This window comes from Gadus chalcogrammus, chromosome 14 (genome assembly GCF_026213295.1).
Source record: "Gadus chalcogrammus isolate NIFS_2021 chromosome 14, NIFS_Gcha_1.0, whole genome shotgun sequence".
NCBI lineage: Eukaryota > Metazoa > Chordata > Actinopteri > Gadiformes > Gadidae > Gadus > Gadus chalcogrammus.
Genome location: NC_079425.1, coordinates 3,481,025 through 3,501,466, shown reverse-complemented (window position 1 = coordinate 3,501,466; position 20,442 = coordinate 3,481,025). Strand labels below are relative to the sequence as shown.

General features: G+C 47.7%; 2 protein-coding genes across 4 annotated transcripts in view; one reads left to right on the top strand and one right to left on the bottom strand.

Annotated features, from left to right (window-relative positions):
- Positions 1–277: 277 nt before the first annotated feature.
- Positions 278–5,348, bottom strand: LOC130404018 (organic solute transporter subunit alpha-like). Its single transcript, XM_056608611.1, has 8 exons — positions 5,261–5,348; positions 4,844–4,991; positions 4,494–4,648; positions 3,999–4,072; positions 2,921–3,079; positions 2,450–2,561; positions 2,068–2,323; positions 278–1,161 (listed from the first exon to the last, which is right to left on the bottom strand). Exons 2-8 carry the CDS (start codon positions 4,890–4,892, stop codon positions 1,028–1,030), a joined length of 939 nt encoding a protein of 312 aa, XP_056464586.1. The 5' UTR covers positions 4,893–4,991; positions 5,261–5,348; the 3' UTR covers positions 278–1,027.
- A 494-nt stretch (positions 5,349–5,842) lies between these two features.
- Positions 5,843–20,442, top strand: part of LOC130404015 (C-myc promoter-binding protein-like) — a 64,232-nt gene continuing 49,632 nt past the window's right edge. For 2 of the 3 annotated variants that reach the window (XM_056608604.1, XM_056608602.1), the window contains exons 1-3: positions 5,843–6,137; positions 16,307–16,640; positions 19,346–19,592. In XM_056608604.1, coding sequence (XP_056464579.1) covers positions 16,330–16,640; positions 19,346–19,592 — 558 coding nt within the window. In that variant the 5' untranslated portion in view covers positions 5,843–6,137; positions 16,307–16,329. Of the gene's footprint in view, positions 6,144–16,306; positions 16,641–19,345; positions 19,593–20,442 lie in introns of all 3 variants that reach the window. The other variant, XM_056608603.1, reaches the window with a different exon arrangement.

The window sequence follows — 20,442 nt, the reverse complement described above, 5'->3', positions numbered from 1 at the left end:
TGTGTGTGTGTGTGCGAGTATGTGTGGGTGTGTGTGTGTGTGTGTGTGTGTGTGTGTGTGTGTGTGTGTGTGTGTGAGAGTGTGTGTGTGTGTGAGAGTGTGTGTGTGTGTGTGTGTGTGTGTATGCGAGTATGTGTGGGTGTGGGTGTGTGTGTGCGTGTTTACAAAGAGCTTGTGTTACAGTGTGGAGCCTAGTGACACAGAGTCCTGAAGATAGGCCACCAGTCATCCCGACTGGGATCATCCGGGTGAGTAGATCAGAGCTCCTCATGTTAGCAATGCTGCTTTGACAATACTTTATTTATATTATTCATTGAAAATACACTTCAATCCAAACTGACACTCAAGCCGGGTTGAGAAAAACTATTGCACAAAAGTTACATTTTAACACATTTTGAGATTGATTTGAGGATCAGAATCACTGAAATGTGTGACACGAAAAAGTGGTTTATGTATTTGTACATTTTTTAGAGGGGCTTGGGCTTGGGGGATTTGCGCCGGTTCTTGCACGGCTAAAAGGTAGAAACGTCCCAGGGAGTCCCCAGGAATAAGAGTTCCTCAACACAGGGATAGGGTCAGAAGGAGGATTCCTGCGTTAGTGGTTTCGTTTTGTGTCGTAGCAGTGTTAGCATGAGTTGAATTTATCACAACAATAGCATGTAACATCACTATGTAAAGGGGCGCAGCAAACATAAAACTCAAAAAGTTAACTGAAGGACTCGTTTTTGGTCAAAAGCATGCAGTGCATCACGAAGATTCACGAGACTCAAATGTTTTTGCTAAATCAGTTTTTTCTGTGGAGAAACAATGAAAAGGTTACATTGTGCAGATTTAAGGCATTCACAGATTTGGTCAGAGAGTGTTGAGGGGATTCCTTTACAAAGTTTGTGAGGGACACACAAATAGAGATCACACAATTATTATACAATAACAAAAGTCGGCATTTGCATAAATGGACATTTGAAAGCCTCCACCATGCTTCAAACCGGCCAGTGTGTGTTTTACAATGTGGAGTGGTGTGGAGTGCTTATTGGATGAAGAGCAGAGAGTTGTCGAAGGCCAGGAGTTCGGTGTCCACGAGGGGGTAGGGTTTACGGTAGTACACCCTGGCTGTCAGCATCAGGATGAAGGCTTCAAGGACCTTGGCCATGTTGTTGAACTCTGTGGAGACAAACACAGCAGGCGCTTCATGGACTCAAATAAATTAGTATTAAAATGTAAAAATAATAATATAGAAATAATCGTTGTAGGTTCTTATGTTGCCTTAATATCTGATGTCAGTGCCGTGGTAATTATGGCCAGCCTGAATGTTATCCCAATTATATTTCCACTCTTAGCCACAAGTAGCCACTCTCTCTCTCTCTCCCTCTCCCTCTTCCTCTCTCTCGCCCTCTCTCTCTCCACCTCCCTCCCTCTCTCTCTGCCTCTCTCCCTCTCTCAATCACCCTCTCCCTCCCTCTCTCTCTCCCTCCCTCTACCTTCCTCTTCCCTTTTCTCTCTCTCTCTCTCTCTCTCTCTCTCTCTCTCTCTCTCTCTCTCTCTCTCTCTCTCTCTCTCTCTCTCTCTCTCTCTCCCCCTCTCTGTCTCTCTCCCCCTCTCTCTCTCTCTCTCCCTCCCTCTCCCTTCCTCTTCCCTTCTCTCTCTCTCTCTCTCTCTCTCTCTCTCTCTCTCTCTCCTCTTCTCTCTCTCTCTCTCTCTCTCTCTCTCTCTCTCTCTCTCCCCCCTCTCTCTCTCCCCCTCTCTGTCTCTCTCCCCCTCTCTCTCTCTCTCTCTCTCCCTCTCCCTTCCTCTTCCCTTCTCTCTCTCTCTCTCTCTCTCTCTCTCTCTCTCTCTCTCTCTCTCTCTCTCTCTCCCCCTCTCTCTCCCCCTCTCTGCCTCTCTCCCCCTCTCTCCCCCTCTCTCTCTCTCTCTCTCTCTCTCTCTCTCTCTCTCTCTCTCTCTCTCTCTCTCCGTCTCTCTCTCTCCCCCTCTCTGTCTCTCTCCCCCTCTCTCTCTCTCTGTCGCACTCTCTCTCTCCCTCCCTCTCTCTCTCTCTCTGATAGTCACCAGGTGTTCAGTGTATGTTACCTGAGGCCCTCCCCTGCCAGTTGAACATCTCTGTACAGGGGATGACGTCGTAGCTGGTCAGTAGTTCAAAGATAAGCGGCTGCAGGCTGTTTATGATCACCGCTACCAGGATAACGTGGTACTTGGCCATTAAGTGATACCTCCGGTCGGCCACACACAGGCTGGTCTTCACCATGACGTTGAAGGCATACAACGACAGCAAGGTGGAGATGGTCATTAATATTCTCAGGTAGAACACCGGACTGTAAATATCTACCTGTCAGAAAACACAATCAAAACAAAATGAGACGACCGGACAAATGTTCAAATGTTCGTGTTAACATCCAATGTAAGCAGTGTCGGCAGATTTAGCCCTGTGGTTGTGATCGGCGGTCAGTCGTACCTTCTCTTGGAAATACTTCCCATCAGCCCAGAGCACGGCGATGATGAAGGTCAATATGGGAATCAGGACCACAGTCTGAGAGACACACTTTCTGAAAATGCTGTAGGCTCTTCTGCAAAAGCAAAGGGTTTACACGCACATTGAACAGGAGTCGTATGGCGTACACAACCAAGACTCTGCATAGCCACCCCCTACCCTCAAACTGCCCCCTTATGCAACTATTGTAGGTTGTACGTCCTGGCATTTAATGTACGCACTTATTGTATGTTGTAGGTCCTGGCACTTAATGTACACACTTATTGTGTGTTGTAGGTCCTGGCACTTAATATACACACCTATTGTACGTTGTACGTCCTGGCACTTAATGTACACACTTATTGTACGTTGTACGTCCTGGCACTTAATGTACACACCTATTGTATGTTGTACGTCCTGGCACTTAATGTACACACTTATGTAAATGTAACTCACCGGTCCATGAGAGTTGTGGGCAGACAGAAGCAGCAGCAGCAGCAGGGGCCAACGTGCAGAGTACACTCCACGCTCTGCAACTTCTCCAGCATCTCCGTCTCGCCCCCGAGGTAGGCCACGGTCAGGTGGAAGAAGGCGAACAGGGCCATCCCTGTGTAGCTGTGGACTCACACGGCACAGGGGAAAGTCTCATGGACGGACGGGCGGCATGTGGATGCGGGTTGGCTTGTCACCGCAAAGGTCGCTAGTTCAATCCCCGGCTCCTCTTAGCTGTGAGTGTCGAGGTGTCCCTGAGCAAGACGCCTCGCCCTAACTGCTCCTGACGAGCTGGCTGTCGCCCTGCGTGGACGACGTCGCCGTCGGTGTGTGAATGTGTGTATGAACGGGTGACTGTTGCAGTTAATTTACCATTAATTCATTCATGTGATCTGCTGAAAGGCCAATAGAATAGTTTGGTTCCAAAGTAAGGGTGGTGTGCCAACTGCTTAACATTTAGGGGGTTTAGCCGACGCTTCTATCCAAGACGACTTACAACGGTTCAGACACTCATTCGAACAACGAGGGCAGAGTCAGCCATGGAAGGCGACAGCCAGCTCATTGGCAGCAGTTAGGGTGAGGTGCTCTTGCTCAGGGACACCTCGACACTCAGCAAGGAGGAGCCGGGGCAGAAATAGCAACTCTCCGGTTCCAAGTCATTCCGCTCTACCTCCTGAGCTAAGCCTAGCTCCCCGATCATAAAGCAGACTTCTTTATTCATGCAAATAAAGAGCGGGTAAGTGCATCACGTTCCAGGAATGCCTACAAGTAGACTGTTGACATTAATGTTGAAACCTGGGACCTTTCTGCTGGGAGGGAATGTTCTCACCACCAGACTATCCTGTCTTTGTCCAAAAATGCAAGTGCGGATGAATAATTGACAGAACAGATTGATTATAACGGTTGAACAGAAACAAGGCTGACTGTTGTGTGCTCAAACTGAATGTTAGACGTCAAAGCAAATGCGCAGACAAGACGAAGTAAGACACCTTCACGTAATGAGGGAGAATCGTTCAGTAGAACAGGGAGGTGACTGACTCACGCTGAACTGAGGAGGTCAGCCAGCATGGCCGACCGCGGGACAATCAAGCCCAACTGGGCAGCGATGCCAACGACCTGAGTGAACCATATACATACATGACCCCAGACATGCACACACATGCAGAGGTGGATACACACACAAGAGCACAGATGAATGCACACACACACACACACACACACACACACACACACACACACACACACACACACACACACACACACACACACACACACACACACACACACACACACACACACACACACACACACACACACACACACACATTAAGATGAGACATATTGAATCTGCATTTCCATCAAACTAACTGTGTTCCTTCATTTGAAATGAACTGTAGTTCGACCATGCAACAAAGTGTGAAATGCAAATAAGTCAATTACAAATTCCTGGTTTCTGTCTTTGCCTCAGCCTTTTATATATATACATTGTATATATACATTATATATAGTGAACGTTTGGCAGGTACTGTTTACTAACCGGGAAGAGCGACAGCACCATGAGACAGCGGTCTTTCACATGAGTGCAGCTGATTTTCCTGCTCAGGTACACCCACATCTCCATGAAGAGGGCACAGGTAGACAGCGACATGACCAGTAAGAAGATGAGGAAGCCCATCATGACAGGGCTCAACCCTGAGCACAACAAAAACACAGGCACACAAAGACAAACGTCTGTTGAATCCCCATTGAAATCCCTGTTGACTCTACATTCAGGATACTTTGAAGGACCACTCCATTGAACCGGTACTGCCAAAGTCTCAGAGCTTCTCCTGAACTTCTCAGTAAGACCCGTTGCTGTTCTCTGTGTTCTCTGGAGTTGAATCTTACCTCTTACAAAATCCTCGGCAAACGGTGTGCTTATACTGCAGTTCACCATTTTGTTTAGAAGTTCGGATTGGTCTCAGTAAATCCAGATGGCGTTAAGCAGAGTCTTCGGTTTCCTCTACAGACACTGCCTCACTCTGGCTGTGTCGACCTTTGAGCCGGAAAAACACCAAAGCCATAAATCCATGATAACAGGTATTTGCATCCAAAGTGACTTTCAAGTTAGGCTGTGCACCATTGAAGCATATAATCAATATTGGGAAAACACACACAAACACACACACGCACACGCCCACACACACACACACACACACACATACACACACACACACACACACACACACACACACACACACACACACACACACACACACACACACACACACACACACACACATAGGCTACTACAATGTGTCTAACCGTTGTAGATGGATGCAAACATAGAACTCGTTTGGTGTGTAGAACTCATTCGGGAACACTCCAGTACTTCCCCCTTCTTGGTCATAACCAATATCGAATCAGTCTAAATTAAAGTGATGTGCTTGCCAGAAGCATCCACCGGGTGGCAGTCGAGAGCTAGAAGTCAGCATGTGGTGAGATAAGAAACTACGCGTAATATTCCTTTGTTATAGACATGTAGTCTATGGTAGTAACCTAACACAATGTTTAAAACCTGGAGTGCAATATTGACTACACATTTGGCTATTACACTGTCAATGACAAACACAGAGGCATCCTCCATAGGCACTTTCCACTGACTAGACTACAGAAAAACCGAGAGACTGAGTGTGTATGTGCGTGCGTGCGCGTGCGTGTGTGTATGCTTATACCAGTAAAATAATTCTAACACTAGCCAAGGTTGAATATCTGTCACAATATGCTACAATACATAATAGACTGCTATCGCATAATTTATAAAAAAATTGACAATATGCAACAATAGTGTTTTTTTCTGCAAAGGCAAAAGAAGGGAAGCAACATCATTTGTTGACCGTCATTCCTGTGGTATGCGTGTGTCTGCTGCGTCCCGCCGCCTGTGGGCTCCCCTTAGAGGAAGAAGAAAAAGTGATGCAAACGCGATGCCAGTCATGAAGCGGTGCAGCGGGGAGGAGGATTCCCATCACACCAAGATGGCGGCGAGGCGCACAGCCGGCACGGTAGCGCGCTGAGAGACAGGGGACAGACACAGGGAGACACATTGTCATTGCTTATCTTCTGGTCATCACTGACATGGACCAGTGTTAAGGAGGGACTCATCGACACAAGGCGTCCGAGGACTGATTTCATCTTGCACGAGGTGTGTGTGAGTATGACCGGATTGTACCGTTAGTGGCTGCATGGGGATTCACTTCACAGCTGTGTGTTGGGGTTTCTCGGAGCTGGACGCGCGCACCGTTGTGTGTTGACCGCACAATAGATGGTGTATTGGTGCCAGACACGACTCGGTTTCAGTGCAGTTGGTGACGTGCGCGTACAGGACGATCGGACTGGACACGGTGAATGCCATGCCTCGCTTTGCCCTCAGATCGCCTCCGCCACGCATGTGCCACAGGTTGTTTTGCAATCGCTCCTTAATCCGTGTAGATTCAGTTCAGCGTGCGGTAATGCAACGTAAACAAGTGGGACATACGCCGTCCTACGTCGCCACTATGATAATGCCCTTGTCTGTCCAGTGAACTGCGGCTAAAAATAACTGCGCTCCCCTGACGGAGATGGGTTATTTGGAAACGGAGGTTAAATCTGTCCCCGTCTGACAGCCTGTGTGTGTGTGTGTGTGTGTGTGTGTGTGTGTGTGTGTGTGTGTGTGTGTGTGTGTGTGTGTGTGTGTGTGTGTGTGCATTAGTGCATACTTGTCTGTGTACTTGTCTGAGTGTGTTTGTGTGTGTGTGTGTGTGTGTGTGTGTGTGTGTGTGCATTAGTGCATACGTGTGTGTGTGTGTGTGTGTGTGTGTGTGTGTGTGTGTGTGTGTGTGTGTGTGTGTGTGTGTGTGTGTGTGTGTGTGTGTGTGTGTGTGTGTGTGTGTGTGTGTGTGTGTGTGTGTGTGCGTGTGTAAACAATCGGGTTGTTTTGATTGTGGTGGGTCTTGTAGGTCAGAGAGAATCACCGAGTATGTGTGCAGAAGTTATGATTGAATGTCGGTGTCACTTTTGAAACGTTAGCATGGAAATCAAGTAATTTCCATGGCCAGTGTAGCCTAAATTGTCATCTGACATTTGAGGCTAAACTACAATTTAACTGATTGGTTCTTGGGGGATTGCGTCGGGAGCCATCTTCACAAAAATGTCAGTCATGCATTTAGTTGTGACACACTGGAGAAGCATGTCTGGTCAGATCACATGCCACCAAAACATTCCCAACCCTGTCATTTCAGCTCACCTCAGCTGAGCAAAAAGGAAAAGCCAGTTATAGTCTTATTTTCCAAATTAAGAAACTTAGTTGTTGTTGTGGACAGAATAAAGTCAATATATAAAATAACCAGGTCAATTGAGCCAGGTCTGCATCCAGAACCAAGATCCATGCTTAACTTCCACCAGTAAAAGTTCAAAGTGAAACTGTTGCTGTCCAGCTGACAGAACATTCCGGGTCCACCCAATAACACTGCCTTCCTCCTGACCTAACAGTGCCCTAAAGGTTGAAGCCTGCCATCCAACTGTTTTAACCATCTGGCTGAGTGCTGAGTGCGTCTCATGTGACACGTTTGGCCGTCAAACGCTTCAACAGATTTCACATGTGTTTCTGCTGTGAAACCAATAATGCCCAATCTTCAGCCAGAGCACTGTGGCCGTGAACCACCCTGCCAAGAAAGTGTTAGTGTTGTGTTTTATGTTAATTTGAAGTGAAAATCACATTGACATTCCCATTTAGGGCATTTAGAAGTCACGTTTATCCAAAGTGACTTACAATAAGTACATTTGTCAGAAGAAAGAGAAACAAGAATATATCGCTGTCGGAACACTAAGGATGTTCATGGAACAAAGTGGCTGCCAAGCAATAACAATCGTCAGGTTAAACCATTCCATGTATACAACATAGATAGCTAGGATAAGATGGATAAGACATCACACAGCAAATAATTCACACTGTTGCTGCTGCTTCTCAAGTGCATAATTAATAATAAACTTATGAGTTGTGACGTACAGACAGTCTCATAGACAGTTTAAGGCCTTTATGTTACAATTACAAAGAAAGGACAAACAACAATCCTCTTCAAAATAATATAAGGATACCACTCTGCACTCCCACAGTATTATACAGTCCCAGGGAATCAGATCTATAAACACTAATTAGCCCCGGTTCCACCACTGTATTTAGTGACGTGAGGAGGAGGATTCAACAGACTCCCAGCCCGTTGGGGAGACTGGGGGTGGAGAGGATATCTTAAGCAAGCTGAGGCCGATCCCCTCACGATACCGTCCGGAGCCACGTCTCACAGCTCCTCGCACAGATCAGTAAAACGAAACCCAGTCTCACTGCCGAAGTTCCGTGTTTTAAGGAGAGCGGGGTAATGCACAACCCCGTAAAATGGGTGATGGCATGGATGGTTGAAGAGCATTAGACCGTTTCGGAAAGAAAACTAATAGGGATTGGGGGAAGGTTTGGTCTTTTTGTTGGAATTCTTCGATTAGTGTTTTTCAAGGGAATTCTGACCTTCACGCTAGTGCTAATGTATATACATTCACCAAGTCAGTAGATGCATATAAATAAAGAAATCGAATCTCTCCGTCTCATCAATCCAGAATCACTGAAGATTGCTGTTCCAATCTGTGCACCAGATTGCAGACGACAACAGTGAATCCATTCCATAATCCAGCCAAGGTTACACTCGGAGGGTGATTGCTTTTGGCAGTCCTCAGGTGTGAATGTGTGTATAGATGAGTGAGGCTGGGTGGTCCCTCAAACACCGTCTGTAATTCCGCCTGCTCCCTATAGTACCTCATATAGCCCTCGGAGGAAGGTGCTTTAGAATGATTTATTTATTTTGGAGCAGAAATGTTTCACCTTGCGGATGTGAGAAAATACACAAATATCTTCCTTGTGAATTAAAAGCCTGGACGTTTATGCCAGTGTTTAAAGTCTGTTACGGCATTTGTTTAATGTCAGTGAAGTCCAGACTTGGGTATAATTATGTTATATAATTTTTAATGCTAGCACATAGCCTAATTATGCTCATAAGCACCGCCCTGTTATGGATTTAACTTGAAAGAACAGCCTTTGAGAATAATTGTAAAGCCAAAAAAACAACATTAATGAGGATCACCTATGCCGATGACCTTAAGATACTGTGCCAAGTAATGGCTTGCTCACAGAAGCTCCTCATACTTCCCCTCATTAGAGGAGAGCGACCTCGGAACTTGACTGTCACTTAATTGAATCGGCAAGGTTCAGACGGGAGAGACCCTTTGTAAAACGAGGTCAAGCTGAACAATGCAAGCATTGCTTTCTGTCTGCCCATCAAATGTGGACGTTTTCTCTACCCGGCTATCATGGGAATCATAACATGATAGAGTAGGTATGTTGGTTCGACCACCACACTCACTGTCAGAACAGTAACAGTCGGGCTAATACGTCACGTGTGATCAATTTCACTCAATGTCAAAATCCTCTACTGGGGGGTTCGCTTTGCAAGTTCTGCTGACGTTGGTGCTTTCTTGAATGTGTTTTAAGACATTTTCAAACTTTTGTGTTCCAAACTGTCCTGTTTCTGCAACTTTTGAAGAAGGTTAGAAATGTGACATAGATTGAAATGTATTATGTTATTTTATTAAGTTATGGTACAAGCAGCTTCCATTTCCCACAATTTCCTAACTTGAATCGGACTGTCCGAAACCCCCCCCCCCCCCACAAAAAAAGAAAACGCCAAAAGGATTTAATGTGATGCTTGGATGGACCTTTCTTGCTGTTTGGTTTGCCTGCACCAACACACCCATTGACATCCTGTGTTTGGTGTGACGGGCTCCACTATTGCTGCGGTCCTTTATCACGCTCTGGTGAATAGCAGCCTGGCCCTCCGTCATAGTAAGCTAGATGTGTTTTAATTAACCAGTAAAAACTCAAATTCACAAACCCGGGGCCACACAATCACATTGATCTGAACGTTTTGTGTTGAGAGTGGCCGTAAGTTCTTCGGTAAATTTAAATCTTTTTCAAATAGGAGTATTGTAATTATAGAGCTTTTTGATGTCGTGTCAGATGGAGTTGCATGTCATCGCTACCGCATTAGCTTTGTTCACTGCTAGCCTGTTCATTTTGTAAAATGTATCAAAGACAAACCGCCGGGGTAGGCGTTAGCTTGCTAATATATCCGCAAAATGACTACCACATTTCTCTGCTTCCCAGAGATTTATACGCACCAAGTGTATTCCCCCCTTGTCTCGTCAGCATTTCACTTGCCAAAAGGCGTCTTAGTTTTCTATTGTGCATGTTCTAATTGGTCTGGCATGTTTAACCAGACCAATCACAGTGCACAGCACAAACTTTGTCCGAAATTACTCTTCAAACGTTTTAGTTTTCATTGGCATGTTGGTGTAGTTAAATGCATGAGCCTATTTTAAATGTAAGTGTCAAAAGACCAGGGGAACTTCCCGTGTTAATAACCTATCACTATACAACGTTACCGTCCAGCAACAGAAACATGTTCAAAAACCCTGCTTTGCTGAGAGGTAACCCAGGTCAATGGGTGCAGGGATCTCCCATTCGTTCTCCATGGAAAACAAACAGTTAATTTCCCAAGGAATGAGGCCTGGTTCCCTCCCAACATGACTCAACGGTGTAAAGAAACCCAAAGCAAACCAGGGGATCCATGCATCCCTCCTCGGGTCTAACTGGAAGCAGATGCTTTGCTGGCCGGCACGCCGTCCTCCTGGCTCGCGTTTGGGTTCTTCAGCACATTCCTCTAAACCTGCTCCACGTGTCCGGCCTGCCTCCGCTGTCTCTCTGCTGGATGCAAACCCCCTTTGATCTGGAGCCAGCGACACCGCCGCCGCCGCCGCCCCCGTCATTGGTTCCCCTCGGCACCCTTGGCCCCATTGATCTTTACACAGCTGGGTGAGGTTTGCCCATGCAGCTGACCTCTGGTCATGTTGTCCGTGGCGAACCTGTGTGTGTGTGTGCGGAAGACCCACTCGGTGGAGGGTCAGCTTCTCTAGAGCCGGACCTCCTACGGGCACTGGGTAGGACCGGGGCGTCCGGGTCGTGGGGTTTAGGAGGTGCTGGTTCCAGGCCTCTCATGTGGGAAGAGTTAGAGTTTTTTTCTGAGCCCCCATCACGCCCTCAGCCTCGGCTTCCATGGTGTAATGATTGTTCTCACACACTCCCCTGCACACACTACTTGATCCAATTGAAGTCGATTCAAGACTTGACTTGAAAAACGGTGACAATAAAAAGGGCTTTGCTTTGCTTTGTGATCCACTACACATGCAACCAATTCATAAAAAATGATGGCTACGCATCCTCCTTATTTTGGACGGAGCAAATGGACCGTGAAACCTCTGGCGAGTTCGAGCTCAGAGCATGTGTAGCAGCATAAAAGACAGGGTTGTAAATAATTTACCAAAAATCATAAATATTTACAATACTGCTGCTGGAATCCTGCAAAAAACTATGATGACCTTTCAGAAAAGCATGTCGGGAGGGGACGGGGTTCAGGAAAGGGTCCTGAATCAGTTGTGTCTCCTCCATGGGCGTTGTTCTGCAGACCGGGCAAGCCCTCTTCTATCATTTAATCGGCCACAGAGAAGTAGGACAGCCAGCAACTGAGATATTTTGGATTAGCTCAGCTTTGCTTACAATGAGATACGGTCATTTCCTATTCAGTTATGATCCGTCTGTGATGCTCTGCTGAATGTTTTATAGCCAGACATGAAACACATTCGCCATCCTTTAACATTTGATTGGTCGTAATTGTACGGTTTTGCTTTCGGTTTTGTACATACCTATGTATGGACCGCGGTGCTTATCTGGTCAAACCTGTGTTTATTTTGTACACCGGCCCCCCTTGAAAAGGAGATCTCCATCTCAATGAGACTTTTTGTTTCAATAAAGGACATAATGACAATCATAGGTTTGCTATGAGGGAGATCTTTCAAAGTACACAAAGGACAATTTCACTCTCCCATTTTCTCTTTCTTGTAAATATTCAAAAGCCTTTCGTGAACGCTGTGTTGAAACTCCGGTTCTCCCAGAAAAGCGCCCTGGAGCGCATTCAAAACGACACAGAAAAAACCCATCCAGGGAATGTCTTGTAACTCTTCCCCCCTCTACCTCCGGTGTGTCTGTGGTGACCCAGTGGCGCTGGCTTCCTGCGAACCGCCCGAGTAGGAGGCAGAGCGGAGACAGGGGGAGGTGGGCGGAGGGTGCCCTATATTTATAGGCTTTATGTAATGTGTGTCACGCCGGTGTCAGTATTTAGTTTGCATTGTATTTTTAGCCGGCCCACGACATGGCAGAGATGAGTGGCATTCCTGGGCCCATCGTGAGGCACCGTGTTTGGGCCGCAGGAACACAGAAATGCCCTCCACCGACTCGCTTTCCCAGAGACTGCGAATCCTTAAATGTGTTCCTGTCGCGACGTTGCAGTTCCATTTGAATTTCGACTGGTATCGGAGTTTGTTTACGTGCGTTGAACGAGTCTCATGGCCTTAATGTGAAATCTATGTGCTATACCTATTAGGATAACACAGTGAAACACTGTTTTGTGTCTGTTCTGGGGTTTTACAAACATTCCACTTGTAAATGTGTATTTCTTCAGCACTTTTCCCCAAATGGCCGAGAATGTCAGCAATTTTTGTCAGGTGTTCCACTGATGATTCATCGAGAAACCTGCATACATGCAGCCAGGGACACACCTGCCCTCGAGTCGGACAATGCCTTTGCAGCAAGGCCTACTTTCTGTACCTCGTGGGAGTCTTGTGTGGAAATCCTTTTGTACAAGGATGGATTGTGATAGCAGTTGCCAGCTGTGGCTTTGTTTCTGTTTGACATCCACACACCAGATAGAGACTCAAGTGGGGGAACCACTGTTTCGCCTTGGTCTCCGTACTAGGGGCTGTCTCTGTCTCTGTGTTTTACTGTAGCTGGGTTCTCCACCTCGCAAGCTGGCAAAGGGGACTCGGAAGGGTAATGAGATGGATAACGAGGCCTCGGAAATGCTGAGGTGGCTATTCAATTGGCAGCCGGTGTGAGAAATGCCTGCCTCCGGAGAAGGAAATCACCACTTAGCTGTATGTTAAGGTGTACATTTGAGTATGTTGTTCTTGCTGGCGGTTTTTAATTGGTTGCGACGTGCAAGTATGATTATTATCCTGGCAAGTAGCTTCCCATTGGGCCTTTCATTCTTATGATACATTATATTGTCTCTTTAATTAGGATTAATCTAACTCCGAGCTCCCTCGGTAAGGGACATTATGTCAAATGACTTACATTTTATGGCATGTATAAATTATCTGGTTTGAATCTATGGCTACAATTTGTTAAGTGTATATTGGATACAAGGAAAATGTTGATAATTTCCAGCTCCCATAATCGTTTGGTTATTATTTCTTTATTCCTGTTAATGTCGTAACTAATCGTATTGTTTCCTACCAGACCATATTAGTGCTTGACACTTTCTATGATATATCTTTACTGTACCAACTTCAATATTTTGGTGTTCCTCTTTCTTCTGACGAATGTTCTTATTGTATCTCGCTTTGGATAAAATCGTCAGCTAAATGTAGATGTAAATCACTATAGCCTTTAGACTTGCTGCGGCCACTAGCCCTCATTTGGCTGTGTCTCTTCCTCCAAAGAAACCTAGGCAGACCTCCCTTTGCCCATAAAGTGAAGCCATCAGATGCAATACTTTTGACAGAGTCTTTCTGGATCCCACTGTGAGAAAAAGCGGCGTGGCTACATGTGTTTACAATCTGAATGCTAGCGCTCAAATGCTCTTGGAACCAGCGTTTCCTCAGCAGCTGTCAATAGTTGGAAGCAGGAGCCAAAGGCGGCGCCATCAATCCCACCACCTCCATCGGGTATATGCTTGGCTCGCTAACCCGGCAATGATGGTCTTGTTAAAACCCATAAAGTTAACACTGCAATGGGTGAATACCCCATTCTGGCCTGATGCAATATCAATGATTGAAGCCGGTCGATTGTGAATGGTAGCAACAGCAGGAGAGCCAATTGTTTGCATTTTTACTGTTCACTACAGTCGTTAGACAGTGGGGCGTTATTTGTCTTAACGTAAATAGTAGTCTATTGGTAATGAACCCTTAGCATAACACAATTAGCTCTGGTTATAGGTGGACCCAGGAAAGCATATTATGTTGCAAAGCCTGCAGTGGCTTATTGGTATCCATTGCATCAATCCCAGAGCGAAGACATTTCAGCATGCTAATACACCCACATAATTAGTCCCTTCGGACCACACCCTCTTACGCCATGCGCTTGGAATCGCAAGAGCCGGTCTTGTGGGCAAAAGTCACATAATATCGGAATAAAACCAACAAACCCTAAGATTAGAAAATCTGGTTGCAATAAAACCACCCTCTCAAAAGACAACACAAAGCAATGGAAGTAGAGGTTCCCAGTGTAAGCCAATGCCGTCACGCCCCGTCTGCAAAATTGCTAAAGATTTCCCGTTTCCAGGAAAGGTACGGCGCTCTGTATACAAAGTGTGTTCTTACACATGGCTGCCCCCCTAGGGTACGGCATGCATGGTTCTGATCCATTTATAACTTCCAGTTTCCACATATGCCTCCAGTTTCCCCCATACGCTCTGCAGGTAGGTTGCATAACACCCATCACCCAGACTCGTTTCTTCTGTACATTTACCTTTACATTCAGGGCATGTAGCGGACGCTTTTATCCAAAGAGACTTGCAAAAAGTACATTTGTCAGAAGAAAGAGAACTGATATATTGCATACTGTACAGTAAGAGATGTTCACAGAAACAAGCCAAGCACTAACCATCACTAGGTTTACCCATTCCCTGTATGCACCAAAGATAGCTAGGATAAGATGCAACAGAATGCTAAGGACTATTTTTAAGAAGTTCTGTAAATGAAACGGGGCTGCTGAGTGTGAGCAGAGCAGAGACCCTTGTAGTAATGCACTGCAGACTTCTCTCTCTTTTGCATTAGAGTGATGTAACTCGCACCCAATGAACTTTGTATTTGATATGAATGTGTACCTGCGTGGTGTAGACTCTATTTGTGACGATAAAGTTATATACAGTATATAGTTTTGTTTTCCGCAAACGTGTTGTCAATATCTCAGTTTATACCTCAGCTTATATAATATAATAAGCTGAGCTACAAAGGATTGTTCGTTTGGTTGTTTTACATTCGGACTCTGCTGGCTTTATGGTGGTTTCCTCTGACGGATGTCGGGTACTGAATGCGTTTCTAGTTGGCTCTTTCTACCTGGAACCAATCCAGAGGCTCTCAAAGGAAGCTTGGGCTTTTGTTAGAACGTTGGTGTTAGAACAAAGTTACGTATCGTTGAAGGTTTCATTTGTCACATGCTCGACAGTGAGAAGGGGATCTCTGTTTGGTGGATTGGTTTGTCATCTATGAAAGTCACTCCATGGTTAGTCAAGCTGTTGCCCTTTTGATACCAGTGGAGCAACAGACCATAATAATGCTTGGTTCCGGTGGGTGTCAAGTCCACGTACATTGTTGAAGTCTTTGGCTGAATTGACTCAGGGTGTTCTACCTACCCCGACTTCATATACAAAATTACTTCAGACTTTTCCTTTGAAAGAAGTTTCTTGACTTCTTGAATCAAAGATGTATGCCATAAAATAGCTCCAAGAACCCTACTTATCATATTATTCTCTCCTTGCATGATGGCTGGCATCTAGTCCTTTATCAATGATTGCCAACTTTCCTGGCAGTTACCTAAATGGCCCCAAAATGTGATTAACAGAAGTGAGTTTGATAATGTATTATGTTTTACGGGGGCCAGCTTGGCCCAGAAACGAGAATATTCTAACGAGCAGCACTCTCCCTATCGTCCTCTCATCCTCCCCCCTCTCTCCCTCTCCTCCTATCCCCCTCTCCCCCTCTCCCCTCTACTTCTTACAACTTTTCTCCTCTCCTCTCCTCCCCCTTCTCCTCTCCATCCCCCCTCCTCGACCCTCCCCTCCTCTCCCTCTCCTCTCCCCCTCTCCTCTCTCCTTTCCCCTCTCTTCCCTCCCCTCCCCCTCCCCCTCTCCTCTCTCCTTTCCCCTCTCTTCCCTCTCCTCCTCCTCCTCCTTTCCCCCTCTCTCCTCTCTCCTCTCCCCCCTCCCCTCCTCCCTCTCCCCCTCTCCTCTCTCCTTTCCCCTCTCTTCCCTCTCCTCCTCCTCCTCCTCCTCCTCTCCCTCTCCTCTCCCTCTCCCTCTCCTCTCCCTCTCCTCTCTCCTTTCCCCTTTCTTCCCTCTCCTCCTCCTCCTCCTCTCCCCCTCTCTCCTCTCCCTCTCCCCTCTCCTCTCCCCCCTCCAGGCGTCGGGCGGTGATGGGACAGGATGATGGAGGACAAAGGCCCCCGTGTTGCCGACTACTTCGTCGTGGCCGGTCTGACCGACTCATCCACGCCGCTGGAGCAGGAGCTCCGCTTCGACGACGCCTGCCACAAGACGGCCAAGGCCCGGGCGCCCATCACGGACGTGGCGGTGGTGGTGCGCTCCCTCGGTGAGGAGGTGCCGGCGGGCTTCGCCTGCGTGGAGACCACGCCCACGGGGCTCTCGGCCGACCTGAACAGCGGCGGCATCATGGCGCCGCAGATCTTCCTCTGCTACCGGCGAGGCCGCGACAAACCACCGCTCACCGACCTGGGGTGAGGAGCCCTCGCTCGGACCCTGGCCCCCGCCTGTTTGTTTGTTTGTTTGTCGGATAAATGTAAATGGACTGCATTTATACAGCGCTATTCTAACCAGCGGCCGCTCAAAGCGCTTCGCAAAACTGCCTCACATTCACCCGTTCATGCACACGTTCACACACCGACGGCGGTGTCAGTCACACAAGGCGACAGCCAGCTCGTCTGGAGCAGTCAGGGTTAGGTGCCTTGCTCAGGGACACCTCGACACTGGGGGGGGGGTGGAGCCGGGGATCGAACTAGCAACCTTCCGGTTCCCAGCCAACCTGCGCCACATCCTGAGCCACGTGCCGCCAAGAGGTCAAGTGAAACGATGAAGCCGTTTATCACTGTGCTCTGAGGTACGGTTACATCTGACGACTGAACCTGAGGCCTCGTGAACGGAGAAGGGGCCTGAAGGAGAAGGGGAAAGCCCCTGTGAGTTATGTTGGGACCCCACCCTACGTAGGGAGGGGTGATGGGCATCAAAAGATGGTGAGGTGCCCCCAACACAGAACTGACCCGCTCAATAGCGAGAGCATGGTGCAGGGGGAAAATCAACGTTTGTTTCCTTGTCATCATCCTTAAGAAATGTGCATTCACAGCATTTGAGACGTCATAGTTTAACCTAAGGAGCTTTGGCATACGTTTCCATACGAGTCCCCTCAGTACAAATTCATACAGACCGGTAAAGAGGGCCAACCCTGTCAACTGTCAGATATAATACAGTATAATTCACGTGGATCATTTCCCAGCATTCACTAGCAGACAGCCGTATTGTCCAGGAAGGTAAGTGAGAAGTGGGTGTGGCTCCTGGCCCAGCCGCCCCGGTCCTTTGAGCCAAGAGTCACACTTCACCGTGTTCTCACATCGGCGGAGACGTGACTCTGAAAGGCTTTTCAAACGGGGAAGCTGAAACCCAAATCATGCCGTTTCAGCGTTCGCATTAACAGCGCCTGATAGACTGTCGGGTGCTTTTCTGCGAAAAACCCTTTTTTCTTTGGACCCGATGCATTCTGGGCTATTTGTCAACACGCTTCCACTCCTGGCTGAGCCAAGCAGGTGCAGACAGGGCTAAGTGCTGTCGACTAGTCTCTGACGCTGCAGACTACTGCAATGCTAATCTATGGCTTCACACTGGAGGCTGAAGTGAGACACACTTAGCCACCATTATCTGCTGATAATCCAGAGTGGGCCATGTACCCCAGATACAGATAAAGGCTTAGCGCAGACCAGTGTGCCATGCACATTCAACCGTTTTCTTGGCTGTGTTTTGTCATCATCCGAGAGCCTTTTGTTTGCGTTTCGCCTTTTGTTTTTCTATAGTCACCATCTGCCCTGGTTCCATTAAGACTAACGACATAATTTGGCGAATCACTGGTCTGCTCGGCTATCTGGCTTTTAAATAATTAAGTGAAACTATGATATGCCTGGCCATTTCCGCTACAGTCATGATGAGTAAATATATTATACTAACAATGGTGGAAAGGCGTGTGTGCGTGCGTGCGTGCGTGCGTGCGTGCGTGCGTGCGTGCGTGCGTGCGTGCGTGCGTGCGAGAGAGAGAGATAGAGAGAAAGGGGCCAGTTTCAAACTACTATCCGTTGATGTAGGTCAGTGTGCAATGTAAACACTAGACCGTTATTCTGATGCTGTAGGAGGGGTTGGATAGCTTAATATCGGTTCAAACTAAAGATCAGGGCCACTAGTTATTTTGACATGCTTCTAGAATGTATAAGAAGTCATGACACCTGCATAAGCAATAATCATCCACTAAGCATTAAGCACAGAGTAAAACACTGTCAAAAACATCTTGGAACACTATGTCTAGACAATTTTTTATCATCCATTTAAAGGGCAGCAAAGACCTTGATACTCATTTGATTCGACGTGTATTTTAATATTTCATCTATTCTCTGCCTTTCACCGCCTCGTCGTGGGAATGCTGAGCCGTGCCACTTAAAATTCCACCTGTGCGCCGTCTGTGTGCCGGTTGATTGCCTCGCCGTTACCGCTGCCTGAGAACATGACTGGTGCGGTCAGGAGCAGGGTACCAAACCACATTCTGCCGTCTCCTAACAGCCGCGTAGAAAGCCTGGAGAAGCCCCCGTTTCAGACCATGACCATCGCGTCAGGACGGAGTGTGCAGAGTGGCCGAGTGAACTATACCTTTTATTCGATCCCCAGCTCCTCCTAGCTGAGTGTTGATGTGTCCCTGAGCAAGACACTTAACCCTAACTGCTCCTGACGAGCTGGCTGTCGCCTTGCACGGTTGACTCTGCCGACGGTGTGTCAATGTGTGTATTAACCGATGTATGTCACTTTGGATAAAAGCGTCTTCTAAATGCCCTAATTGTAATTGTAATTATCGCTTATTCTAAGTTACGGTGCACATCGACCGATCCGCCAATCGGGCCGATGAGGATTAGCATCAAATAAATGTTTGTATCATGAGTATCGAAAACATGTACGTATCCTTTAAGTATCAATACATGTTCGTATCACATGAGTATTTAGCCCCTGTTTGTGTCGCGGTCATACTGAGACGTGTGTGTGTGTGTGTGTGTGTGTGTGTGTGTGTGTGTGTGTGTGTGTGTGTGTGTGTGTGTGTGTGTGTGTGTGTGTGTGTGTGTGTGTGTGTGTGTGTGTGTGTGTGTGTGTGTGTGTGTGTGTGTGTGTGTGTCTCCAGGGTGCTGTACGAGTGGAAGGAGCGGCTGAAGCCGGGCTGCCACCTCATCCAGACCACGCCCTACGGCCGGCCGGCCAACATCAGCAGCACCTCGTCGCAGCGCATCTACGTCACGTACCGCCGCGCCACCGACGGCCAGCCGCACGCCGCCCTGGCCGTCACCGACATCTGCATCATCGTGCCGGCCAAGGGCGAGACGCCGCCGCACACCTTCTGCAGGGTGGACAAGAACCTCAACAGCAGCATGGTGAGCGCACGCACCTCCGGAAGTTACGGACCCTGGGGTCGAAGGGGTTTCACAAGCGAGGTGCACTTGACTGGGCGTCTTGCGGCTCCGAAAGGTAGAGCAGGGTTGGTCGGTAACCGGAAGGTTGCTAGTTCGAATCCCCAACTCCTCCCAGCTGTGTGTGAGTGTCGAGGTGTCCCTGAGCGAGACGCCTCACCCTGACTGCTCCTCCCTACGAGCTGGCTGTCGCCTTGTACGGCTGACACCGCAGTCGGTGTGTGAATGTGAGCATGAACGGGTGACTGTTAGGCAATGTTGTGAAGCGCTTTGAGTGGCCGATGGTTAGAAAAGCACGTCATAAATGCAGTCCATTTGCTGAAATCACGGTAGTTAGGGTGTCTTGCTCAGGGACACCTCGATTCTCAGCAAGGAGGAGCCAGGGATCGAAGTAGCAACCCTCTTCAGATTGAACTTCACATGTTTTCTTCATTAATTTAACGGTAATTGTGGACACTTTTTGTCCCGGGTAGGCTCCCGTCGCCCGGGTTGTTATCAAACTCCCCCCTATTTGTTGCTGTGGCGGCTTTTGGGTTTCTATAACTGAACTATTACGTCAGTTTTTATGAGGAAAAGCAGCAGAGTCGGCTGTCCCTCCACGCCGGTGTGCTAGACCTTCACATCCCCAATCCCCTACCCAGCCCTTTAGTCAACCGCCATAACAGGCTGTTCTGAACCTTATATGGACCTTATCCTCCACATGAGACCAACACGAACGCGCACGCACACATGCACGCACGCACACATGCACGCACGCACTCACAGTTACTGAGGGACCAGCCAAGTCATTGTTGTGCCTGCTTTGGTCTGTTTT